The 12,639-nt window shown below is 48.0% G+C and overlaps 1 protein-coding gene across 1 annotated transcript in view; it reads right to left on the reverse strand.

The window, feature by feature from the left end:
* KCNH7 (potassium channel, voltage gated eag related subfamily H, member 7) overlaps window positions 1-12,639 on the reverse strand; it is a 455,965-nt gene that overhangs the window by 67,844 nt on the left and 375,482 nt on the right. The window contains exon 8 of the mRNA XM_015426236.1: window positions 6,143-6,542. Coding sequence (XP_015281722.1) covers window positions 6,143-6,542 — 400 coding nt within the window. The remainder of the gene's footprint in view (window positions 1-6,142; window positions 6,543-12,639) is intronic.

A 12,639-nucleotide genomic window follows, 5' to 3' on the forward strand; every position in this document is an offset into this window, starting at 1 on the left:
ATAGGGACTGTCCATGGTAAACAGGGACAGTTGTTGGCCACTATGACATTGAACACACAACATTGCCTTAGACCCCTCGGTCTATTAAGGTCAATAGTTTTTGCAACGATTGGCATAGCTCTCCAGGGTCTCAGCACGAAGTCCTTCACACCATGGACTACCTGATCGTTTTAACGTGCAATGTCAGGGACTGAACTGGGGACCTCCTGCATACCTCTTCCACTGAGCCACGGCCCCTCTGCAGGGGCAAAGTATTTTGGTGTTTTTATTATAGTTGCTCTGCTTCTATGCTTTTAATTGCAGGCCAATGACAGAACTTCAGTACATGATAGGGCTGCCAAGTGGGGGCGGGTGGCGGGTAAACCCTCGCTTTGGAGGCCCGATTTCCACTGCTGTGGAATCGGGCCCCAGGGGGAACTCTGCCCCCTGAAGCGCAGCGTGGCTGCGTCACTGGAGGTGATGCAACCATGTCGATCACGTTGGGGGCGTGGCCCCGATCGTCGGAGGGAAACTCTATGGTTTTCCCTCAGACGATCGGGGCCACGCCCCCAATGTGATCGACGGCGCACGTCACTTCCGGGATGTGCTGGCGGCGTGCGTGCGCATCGGAGGAGAGCTCCCGGAGCCCGGCGAAGCTCCCCCGCCGGTAAGGAGATTCGACTTGGCAACCCTAGCACATGAAGGTTTTACCACGGGGTTGCAGCCTCCAGTTGGGGCCTGGCGATCTCCCACTATTACAACTGATCTCCAGACAATGGAGGTCGATTCCCCCTGAGGAAATGGGTGCTTTGGAGGGTGGGCTCTGTGGCATCACACCCTGCTGAGGTCCCTCCCCTTCCCAAACTCAACACTCTCCAGGCTCCACCCCCCCAAATATCCAGGTATTTCTCAACCCAGAGCTGGCAACCCTATTTGACCACCATTGATGCCCCCGGCAGAAAAAAGAGTGCAGTCACCAAATTTCATTCCATCCGACTGCTGTTAAAGGCACAACAGCAGAATTAGTCAAAAGGGTGAAAACACACATTTTTCGATGCACACACTGAAGCACGTGACTGATTTGTCTGAAGGAGCCTTGCTGGCATAACTCCCAATATTCCTCTTTAATTGGTTCATAGATCAGGCTGATTTAGACCCAACTAGGATTCTTGGGGTGCCCTTTATAGCATCAACCCTGCAAACAATTTAGTGGATTTAATTTCCTCAGGTTAAAATTATTTATGCTAATTCAATGCAACACATTGGAGAGAAAAATCAGCTGAGACTCAGATGCTGCGTCACCTTTTTATAATTGTCATTTTGATTCTCGCTCCCCTCCCCCTTTATGGACACAAAGAGAACAGAGAGTTCTTTTAATTTCAAGGGGAAACAAAGGCTCCTTTAATGCTGCACTGAAGCGGCAGAACTTCAATGAGAATGTTAATGTTCTACCTTGATTACCAATTCGTAAAACGAATCCTATTTAACATGTTAAAATAAGCTCTTCCAAAAAAGAAAAAAAATGACATGGTTGCTCAAATGACTATAGTCTCTTTAAAGAACATTAAACCCTGAGGAAATTACTTCAGAACCCTCTGTAGAAAACTGCAAAACATGGCTCTAGAATCTAATATAACAAAATGAGGGCAAGGTGGGTTAATTCCTCTTTGGGGTGGAGAAAGGAAGTGCAGAATGTGGCCTGTGTGTTGCCACACCCAAGGTTTTGTGAAGGGACTGAGGAAGACCAGATGGCCAGAGGCAAAGGAAGGCAAGGCTCCCATACATTTCACTCCCCCCCCCGCCCACAATGGGAAAGTTCCATAGATGCGGCTTTTCCTGCCATATCTTCTACTCATTCAGCAACTCCATGCTGAGGTGACTAAAAGTATAAGAGCCCTGCCTCCATTCCATCTGCTTGCTCTAGGATAACTGAAGAAGTCTAACCTTGTTGACCTGTTCTTACATGGCAAAAAGCATTTCAAGGGTTCCTCCCTGCACTATACAAAGGGTTGTTGTTAGGATCCCAAGTCCCCCTGGGGGGTGGGGAAACCCCTGCCCCAGAGGCCCGTTCCCCGGCGGCGCCGGATCGGGCCCCAGGGGGAACTCCACCCCGACGTGTGCGACACCCGGAAGTGACGCAGGGACGCTGGGGGCGGGGCCACGGCCATACAAGGGAAAACTCTATGGTTGTTGTTAGGGATCCCAAGTCTATGGTTTTCCCTTGTATGGCCGTGGCCCCGCCCCCAGCGTGCCTGGCATCCTCCCGTCACTTCTGGGTGACATGTGTGTGCCGCACGCACACACACAAGATGCCGGCCGGGAGCCCCCTGCTCCTGGCGAAGATACACTTGGCAACCCTAGTTGTTGTGGTTTTCTTTGCCGTTGAGTTGCAGCCAACCTATGGCAAACCTGTAGCATTTTCAAGGCCAGAGACTTTCCAAGGTGGTTTGCATTAACTGACTCCGCCTCATGACCGTGGTATTCCTTGGTGGTCTCCCTTCCAAACACTGACCAGGGATGACCCTGCTTAGCTTCCAAGATCTGATGAGATCGGGATAGCCTGGGCTATCCAGGTAGGCATACAAACTGTAGGAGCCCAGAGTTAAGGCAGGACATTCATAGATAATTTTCCTATTTGCTCCTCTGTTGGCATCTGAAAACCACATCTCTTTAATTATAGCAGGAGACCTCCTGCCACTAGCTCCCACAGCTACTCAGTGAAGTGGCATCACAAGAGATTTGGAAATTCCTTGAGTGTTGCTGCAACACAGTGATGTCCAGGTATATATGTTCAGGTACATAACTGGAAGTGGTATCATAGCATTGTGTGTCACAATGTCACCCATGACCCGCCCTCAAAGCTACCGGTGGTTTCTAGTACATCACTGGCAGTCCTACATCTAGCAGATGTGGCGGGTTAATTTTGATAGTAGTAGCTGTGGGAGGGCTGATGCAGCACCCCTTGTTGAGCCACCACTGTCCCTTTCCGTGGATGGGCACTTGGTATTAAGTCTTATTCCATACTTATAAAAAAGATGGTCACATGGGCTGGGTCTAGGGTTGTCTGGGTGGGGGAATTCCTGGAAACCTGGAGGCAGTCCCGTAGCTAGGAATTTCTAATTCGGGGGCATTTCAAATTCTTGGGGGGCACTAGCTAATTAATTAAAGTTAATTTACTTAAAGTTGGAGATCTTGGGCCACCCAGACAGAGTCTTTACTCCTCTGCCCTTCCCACGGTATCTCCAGGCACCGACCCTCTGCACTCCCTCCTGCACCCGCTGGCCATCACCTGCTTGCTGGGGTGGCCGCGCAGGCTTCCCCCAGCTGCTGAAGAGGTCCTCGAGGAGGTGCTGGTTGAGGCCGAAGCCCCTTGGCCTGCCGCCCGTCGTCCAGAGGCTGCAGCACAAGCGCCCGTGGATGTGCTGCACGCAGCCCCCAGTTGAAGTTGCGGAGTGGGCAGAAGGGGCGGCGGCACGCTGTGCACTCCTGGGATTGGGCCCAGGCCAGCTGCTGGAGAGACAGGTGAGCAGACTTTCGGCACCTCGCCTGCCACACCCGGGTCCTCGGCCACAGCGCCTGCCTCCGGATCCCAGCTTTGGGTGGAGAGCAAAGGAGACCGCGGTGCCCTGCTCCTCCACTGTCAATCCACATTCCCAACAGCGTGCGCCAGGTGACCGGTGCTTCCCTAAGCCAGGCAATTAAGCAGAGCTCCGGCTTAGGGTGGGAAGCCCCGCTGCTTTACCAGGGAGGACCAAACCGTGAGGGGCCCCGAAGGGCGGCGCAGACACCTCTCCCCTGGGCATTTAGCTATGGGGGAAGGCAAGAAGAGGCAGCAGGTGGAAAGTCGTGGGGCCTTTGAAATAAGTCGGGGGGCCAGGCCCCAAAATGAGCCAATGTAGCTACGGGCCTGCCTGGAGGTGGAGCTTGGGGAGAGGAGGGGCCTCAGTGGGTATAATGCCACGGAATCCATTCTCCAAAGAAGCCAGTCCCTCTAGGGGAACTGATCTCTGTGGTTTGGAGATCAATTGTAATTCTGGGATATTTCTAGGCCCCACATGAAGGTTGGCAACCCCAGGTTTTGTGGGGCACTTCCCTGCCACCAACCAGCTAGCTGGCAGGCGGAAATCCTGCCCCCAACTGGCCTGGAAAGCAATGTGATGACATCACCCAGAAGTGACATAGCGATGCTCTAGTTTCTGGGCAAAACTCTATGGTAAAATCAACTACAAATCATAGAGTTTCGCACACAAACTAGAGCATCAACCCAACCCCCCCACAACATTGGCGACATGATGACATCCCTTCTGGGTGATGTCATTGCGCCACACCAGCAAAGTGCACACAGCAGAAGATCCCAGAGAGGACTAGGGATCCCCACCCCTGGCTGCCAGGTAGGACCTTGCAATCCTATCTCACTTGGTCATGTGAAGCTTGATTTTGTTATAGTTCCTTACTATAAATTCAGTCTTGGGTATACAGAAAGATCAAAAGGGTTTTCGTTGCACATATCTGTGTGCGCCACTTGGTTCATTTGATTTGCCACACTTCCCTCTGTAAAGTCCTCGAGGGGAAAGTCCTCTTGAGAGAGTTTTCGCTTGGAAGCACAGCAGCGTTTCACTTGGCATGATGCAAAACGCCACTTAGCTCAAAGAGACCCTTTGCAATTTTTCCTTCTCATGAGAATTTTAATTGACAAGACATAACTGTGCAATTAACTGCCCTGTCACATCAGGTATTATACTTTTCATGTATGCATTCAGAGAGGACTGCACGGTGTCATGCCTGCAGTGCAGCCTGACCCCATAGACCCTGACCCCGGGGATTCTGCGCCCTCAATGTCCGAGGGTGAGTTCCCTGCACCCCTTGAATCACCAGACCTAAGTCTTTCAGAGGATAAGCACCAGCTACCAGGAGAGTTTACACCTGGAGCCGTGCCGGCAGAGCCAAGCACAAGCACCACGCCTCCTGATTCCGCCCCACCGGTGGCTCGTTTGCGCGATCAGAGACGATGGGACATGGCAACCTGGTGTAAGGAGGCGCGCATGCAAGGTCGGCGTCCTCTTAGCCCAGAGTACTGACCAAAGCCAGGACCCTGTTAGCAGCTGGTAATTGGCTAAAAAGCAGAACGGGCTTTTTAGGCGGCTCTCTCGGATTCCCAACTCGTGCTGGCAACTAATCGCATAGACAAATTGCTGCACCCTGGATCCTGCGTTCCTGTCTCCTGGTTTTCATTCTGACTTCCTGGCTCCTGACTTTGGCTTGCGTGATGTGGTTCCCCCAGCTCCCTGACTTCGGACTGGTATCCTGACCTTTGAAGAACGACTTTCGGCTTCTAAACTCTGCTTGCAATCTCCTGTAACCCTAGACTGTGTTTTGACTTGGTATTTTGGACTCTGCTCACATTACTCTGCCTTATCTGGTGCCCTGACCCCAGACTGTGTTTTGGACTTTCCGTGCAATCGTGACACACCTTGACAGGTTAAACTTTTACAGAAGCCACTAGAAGCTTCTCTTAAGGAGGGTGGAAGAAAAACTCAAAAAGCAGGCAGTCAATTGGAAATGTGCGTTATCTGCATATCTTCCTTGAATATCTATCTACGATGCTTAGGACTAAGTCAAATAAAAGTTATTCCAGTTATATGCCACGTGCTGCCTTCCCTCTGCATTGCCAGGGGAACCAACCCAACCCTGACCTACTTTTTTCTTGTGTCTCTCTAGCAGGGGAAATATAGAGAGGATATAGAGTACATAATACTTATCACCCGTAATGGTCTGTCCTCTTTAAAACTCTCAAGCTGCAGACTTTCAGTCTTGTTACCCACTCTTCAAGTATTCTTGAAATGAATGAAGTACATAAATGAAAGCACTTTCTTGCCAAAAATAACATACTAGACTTTCCTGCCGTGGTGGGGAGGGTGGGATATAAATCTAATTAATTAATTAAATAAAGACGCAAATGGGCACTGGAAATCAGTTGGCACGAAGGCACCTATGGGCACTACACTGGTGATCACTATCCTGAGCCCTCACCTCATATATGGTCAATTTCCTTCACTCCTCTACCCAAATGCTTCCTTATTATCACAATTAGCACATGTACACATATTATCAAAATATTAGTAGTGGTGGTGGGGGGAGAAGAACGCAAAAGAGTCCTACTTACAGCCAATCAGCATGACACAGATGGAAAATATTTTCTCGGAGTTGGTGTTGGGAGAGACGTTTCCAAATCCTACACTTGTCAGACTGCTGAAGGTGAAATAAAGCGCTGTGACGTATTTGTCCTTGATGGATGGTCCCGAGCTGATATCACTCCGATTGTAATGTTTTCCCAGTTGCTGTCCCAGTGAATCCAACCAGCCAATTTTATGAACCAGGTAATGCCGCTCGACGTTCCCGATAGCGTACCAAATGCAAGCTAGCCAGTGAGCAATAAGAGCAAAGATGCACATCAGTAACATCAGAACAGCAGCTCCGTATTCGGAATAGCGGTCCAGTTTCCGGGCAACTCTCACCAAACGTAGTAATCTGGCAGTCTTCAGGAGGCCAATGAGTGTTGTTGTCTGTGGCAAAACAAATGGGTGCTGTTAAGAACTGACTTTACATAGCTTAAATACTAATTTAATAGGAGAAGGATTTAAGGTCAATTATCTGTTTGAAAGAAACACCCTGCCCAAGCAAATTTGGCCGAGGGGTTGGAGACTCTGGTGGGATGGTTGAAACAGAGCCGGATGAGACTGAACCCTTCTAAGAAGGAGGTTATGTGGCTGGGGCAGGGGGATCCAGGTTTGGGGTACCAACTCCCAGCTCTTAATGGTGTGCCCTTAAGACTGGCACCAACTGTCAGGAGCTTGAGTGTGACTCTGGATGCCTGCTTAACAATGGAGACCGAGGTCACAAATGTTGCCAGACTGGCATTTTTCCAATTCCGCCAGGTCAGGCAACTGGCTCCCTACCTGTCTTGCCCTGATCTAGCCACAGTAACCCACGCAATGGTGACCTCCAGATTAGATTATTGTAATTTACTCTACATGGGCCTACCCTTGAGGCTGACCTGGAAACTCCAACTAGTACTAAATGCGGCAGCGTGGTTCCTCATGGGGACTCCACATACAGCACACATTCATCCTGTGCTGTGTGAGCTGCACTGGCTTCCAGTGGAGTACTGGATCAGGTTCAAGGTTTTGGTGTTGACCTTTAAGGCCCTTAACGGTCCGAGACCTATGTATCTTTGGGACTGCCTCTCCTGGTATACCCCCAGAAGAGCACTATGCTCAGTAGGTCAGAATCTATTGGTGGCCCCCAGCCCAAGAGACATCCAGCTGTCCTCGACCAGAGCCAGGGAGATTTCCGCCCTGGCTCCAACCTGGTGGAACTCTCTGCCAAACAACGTTTGTGCCCTGCAGGACTTGATGCAGTTCCGTAGGACCTGTAAGGCAGAGATGTTCCATCAGGCATTTTGTTGAGGACAGCGATGGCTCCATCCTTTCCGGCACTCTCGCCCCCTGACTCCCCGTGAGGCAGTGGTACTACTAATACCTTTAGAGTAATCTGTTACATTAATTACTGTTTTAATTGTTTTAATTTGTTTTTAACTGTAATATATGAACATATTGTGTTGTACACCGCCCTGTTTTTATGGGGGAGGGCAGTTTTAAAATCCAGTTTAATAAATAAATGCTTCAAAGTCCAACAGCACCAATTAAATATAGACCTGGAAAATAGCCAGATTTTTACATTATAATGCCTGCTATATAAGTAATGAAGGAGCTGCAGTGGCTCAAGTGGTTAAGACGCTGAACGGCAGGCTGTGGAAGGTTGGTAGTTCAGCAGTTCGAGACCCGGGTGCCGCATGACGGAGTGAGCTCCCGTCTCTAGTTCCAGCTCCTGCCAACCTAGCAGTTCGAAAGCAAGAAATTGCAAGTAGATAAATAGGTACCACTTCAGTGGGAAGGTAACAGCGTTCCGTGCACCTCGGTGTTTAGTCATGCCGGCCACATGACCACGGAAACGTCTTCAGACAGCGCTGGTTCTTCGGCTTTGAAACGGAGATGAGCACCGCAACCCTAGAGTCGGATTCGACTGGCTTTAGAGCAAGGGAACCTTTACCTTTACCTTTTTATATAAGTAATGAACAACTTTGGGCATGGAATTTGTTATAATTTTTCTTCAGATAAAAACACCAACCAGATATCTCCTGTAGGCCATATCATATCTGTAAGTGGTATGTTGCAACCAATTTATGGTGACCCCAGCAAGGTGCTTTCAAGGCAAGTCAGAAGCAGAGGTGGTATGCCATTGCTTTCCTCTGCAGAACCTTTGCTTTTGAGATCTGATAAGACTGAGCTATACTACTGCACCTTCTCTTCTATGAATGGCTTCTGAAATTCCCCTCAATTTAAAAAGTGGTTTGAAACATGGCATTGGAATTATAGGTTAGTGGATCTCTGTTGTTTAAAAAAGACAGTAGCCCAAAGATACCTTGGGCATATGGAACTCACTGCAGGGTTCTTAGGTTCTTGGCCAACATTCTCTAAAACAAGCTAGCCTCATTTATGCTTCCAATTAAACAGCAAGAGGACTAAAAATTATACCTGCAAGTCAAACAGTATTTTAAACCAAAATGTGAGCTGCTTGTAAATTACATCAAATTCAATGGAAAAGTTAGGCATCTACTGAAATCCATCTGGCCACTGTTGAACGCATTGCACTTTGTTCTGGTCCAGCTAGGCAGTTCTTATGTAATTTGATCTGACCAGGTAGTAAATATATAGTATGTTTTGCCAAGGCATGCACATAGCATTTAAACTAGAGCTCAAGAACTCTGTGCACTGCAATCCAATTTTGCTCTGTAGCTGGCAATTACAAAAGTTTATCCATTATTGATCCTCTAAAACCTGAGTATTACCTACATTATAAATAGTAACCCAAGAAATTTTGTTTGCCCTTCAAAGCTATTAAGACTGAACGTGTGACATTAAAACAGTCAAACAAAATTAGTATTTAGATTCCCCCTCTCCACTTTTTAAAAAATAAAGCATGTATAAAACATGTTGTTTAACAACTGAAAACATTTAAAACTCTGCTGGGACTAGCCTGGCTGTTAAGTGCCCTTTTCAATGTTTTATTAAACCTTTGGATATTTGATGTGTTGCTGAATTTAGATCTCAGTAATTGTAGCCCTGAAATAAGGAAGGGGAGGGGGGGAGAGATGTGCTCCACAGGCCATGATGGTTGAAAACAACATATTCTATTTATATCCAATTTACAACTTTCTTCCTGCAACAACACATTGTGAGAGCTCAGTTAAGCACAGCACACTTAGCCACCACTGCAGAGTGGCAGTGCCAGCAAGCAAAGAAACTGGCAGGGAAATCGACATCCGCTGTGGGTGTATTTGAAAAGTGTGTTCAATCCGACACGCACTGCCATATTTCTCTGAGGTTTCTCCTACAACAAGTTGAATACAGTGGAGCCTGCAATTCACAAAATGAATCACCAAGGTTGTTTTTAAAAAAAGAACGAAAGCTGGAAAAATGGGAATAGGCTGTATATAACATGGGCCCTGAATAATGGAAGTCAAGGACGAGATCATCAGTTGTCATTCTAATGGGGCACATTAAAAAGATTCCACGCACACAATGAGAGGGGGGATTTTTTGCCACACCCTCTTTCCTGGAAGCCCTCCTCCCTCTCTCATGCTGCTCCAGGTGGGATGGAGTGTACAGTTGCTAGATCCAGAAACTCCTGGAGATTTAGGGGTGGAGCCTGGGGAGGACAGGGACCTCAGCAGGGGTACAACGCCATAGAGTCCAACCCTCCATAGCATCCATTTTCTCCAGGGTAACTGATCTCTGTAGTCTGGAGATGAACTATAATTTGGGGGAATCCCCAGGCCCCACCTGGAGTCTGGCTTCCCTACTCCCCTCCTTAATTTCATCATACTACAACCCAATGTTGTAGTAAAGGCCGAGCGCCAAAGAATAGACTCTTTTGAACTATGGTGCTGGAGAAGACTCTCGAGAGTCCCTTGGACTGCAAGAAGATCAAATCAGTCAATCCTAAAAGAAATCAACCCTGACTGTTCCCTGGAAGGCCAGATAATGAAACTGAAGCTCAAATACTTTGGCCACCAAATGAGAAGGGAGCACTCACTGGAGAAGACCCTGATGCTGGGAAAGATTGAAGGTCAAAGAAGACGGGGACGGCAAAGGATGAGATGGTTAGACAGTGTCACAGATGCAACGAACATGAAGTTGAGCCAACTTCAGAGGACGGCGGAAGACAGGAAGGCCTGGCGTGATCTGGTCCATGGGGTCGCAAAGAGTCGGACTCGACTGTGCGACTGAACAACAACAACCCAATGAGGTGGGTTAGACTGATAAACAATGACCAGTCAAAGGTTCAGCAGTAAGTTTCATGGTGAGTAGGGATTCGAACTGTCCTAGTCTGACACTCTAACCACTACTCTACACGGGCTCTAACACAACCCCCTGTATCTATCTATATCAAAGCGGAAAGATAAGTTGGAAGGTACTAGAATAGCAAGACTTGATGAAATTGAGAATATTTATTTATTTACTTCATTCGTACCCCGTCTTTCTTCAGTATGGTGTAGTGGTTAACAGCGGCACTCCTCCATACAAAGCCTGCTGGGCAGCCTTGGGCCAGTCACAGCTCTCTCAGAACTCTCTCAGCCCCACCTGCCTCACAAGGTGCCTGTTGTGGGGAGAGGAAGGGAAGGTGATTGTAAGCTACTTTGGACTCCTTAAGGTACAGAAAAGCAGGGTATAAAAATCAACTCCTCTTCTTCTGATGGGGATCCAAAGCAGCTTACCTCCTTCTCCTCGCCTCTGTTTTGGCCTTCAAAAACCTTAGGAGGTTGGTTGGGCTGAGTGGGTGAGACTGGCCCAAGGTCACCCAGCAAGCTTCCAAGGCTGAGTGGGGATTTGAACCCGGGTCTCCCAGATCCTCATCCAACACTGTAATCACTACACACCATTGGCTATACCTGCAATAAATACATTAAAAGCCATTCCAGTGAGGAAGAGTGTACTAGTTGCATCGGACCACATATTCTCAACTCTTTCTCCAAAAGGATCGCGTTAAAAGCTCGTTCCACCTTCAGTTTCTCAAATCCTGGTGCTAAATTGATTTATGATTGGTGGGTGTGTGGTGAAGGGCACCATATGTTAAGATCTGATGAAGCAGAAAAGCAAACATATGAAGATGCATTGGTCTGACTGATCAACGAATGTATTTAGGAAAGGCATTTAGCTCTTTGGAAGAATGCATTCTAATTAAAGAAACAAAAGTGAACCTATTTTTTTTGCTGGGTGTTAGAGCTTTGGATTTTCTTGGGTACTTTGGCTTTCCTCACATTGATTATTTTAATTACTTTTTTGTTTTGTTTTTGGGATTCTTGTAATGCATCTATACATATGTGAAGAAAAGCAGGCTGTTTTAGTGTATAGCAGTATATTTCCAGCTATGTTCAAGGGAGCCCCTGTGGTTCCTGGGAAGCTTATTGAGAGTTTCTCAGTAAGGTCTTAGCATAATGGTAGCCCAGCCGCCTTAAAGGACAGTCTCCCCAGCACGACTGACCTTTGCCCATATTTATTTACTCTTCCTTGATAGTATACCTTTCTCACTGAGACTCAAGGCAAATTACAGAGTAAAGCAGTGCCATCAGACACCATAAAACATACCAGTGCAATAGGACTAGAATGACAGAATTAGAGATCAATGTGAACCACAGACTATCAAAGGCAAGGTGTGGTATATACAGTACAGTAATCGGATGACAAGTAGGGATGGGCATGAATCGGAAAAATGCAGTTAATTTCAGTTCGTGTCATGCCTGGCTCGTGAGCCATGAACCTTCACAAACTTTTAACTGCCAAACGAACCGGTCCCCCAAAGTAACCCCATAGCAGCTTGGCAGAGACCCCTGGCAAGCACTGGAACCCAGCAAGTCATGCCCACAATACTCCCAGGCCCCCTCAGGCCCAAACACATAGATCCTCTGGTCACAGCCCACCCCTAGGTGAAATGTCTGCTTATTCACCATTAGCGGAACACATTGTACCGATAAGAGATCACCTGTTGTGAATTGTACAAATGCAATGGAAATGGGTAAATACACAGGGGCTTGCTTATACAGGCAGATATTTGTTGGTAGATGTTTGCTGAGGTGGATGTTGTTCCATGAGGCAGGTGTTGTGTTATGACATGTAGTAGGTGTTGGGTGAGGGAGATTTCCTTCGGAGGGTAAAAGTAAAGGGGTAGATGCTTGCTGAGGTGAATGGTGTTCCATGAGGTAAGTGTTATGCTACTAGGTAGATGTTCTTTCATGAGGTTGGTGTTGTGTTATGAGGCAGATGTTGTATCATGAAGTAGGTGTTGGTGAGGGACGTTTTCTTTGGAGGGTAAAAGTGAAGGGGGGAATCCAGAGGCTTTCTCAGTGGGGGCGTTTCAGTGAGAAAGGATTTGGTGTGGGGCCATCCCACCCCCACCCAGCAGAGGCAGCCATACTGCCACCCAAGTGCCAAGGGCACAACCCACAGGCCACATGTCAGATCACCCAGAGAGGAGGAGGAAGGGGGGGCATACAGTTGGACAACGGGAGGCCTGGATCTTACTCTGTGAGGGCCAGAGAGG

This window comes from Gekko japonicus, unplaced genomic scaffold (genome assembly GCF_001447785.1).
Source record: "Gekko japonicus isolate JY-2015 unplaced genomic scaffold, Gekko_japonicus_V1.1 scaffold399, whole genome shotgun sequence".
NCBI lineage: Eukaryota > Metazoa > Chordata > Lepidosauria > Squamata > Gekkonidae > Gekko > Gekko japonicus.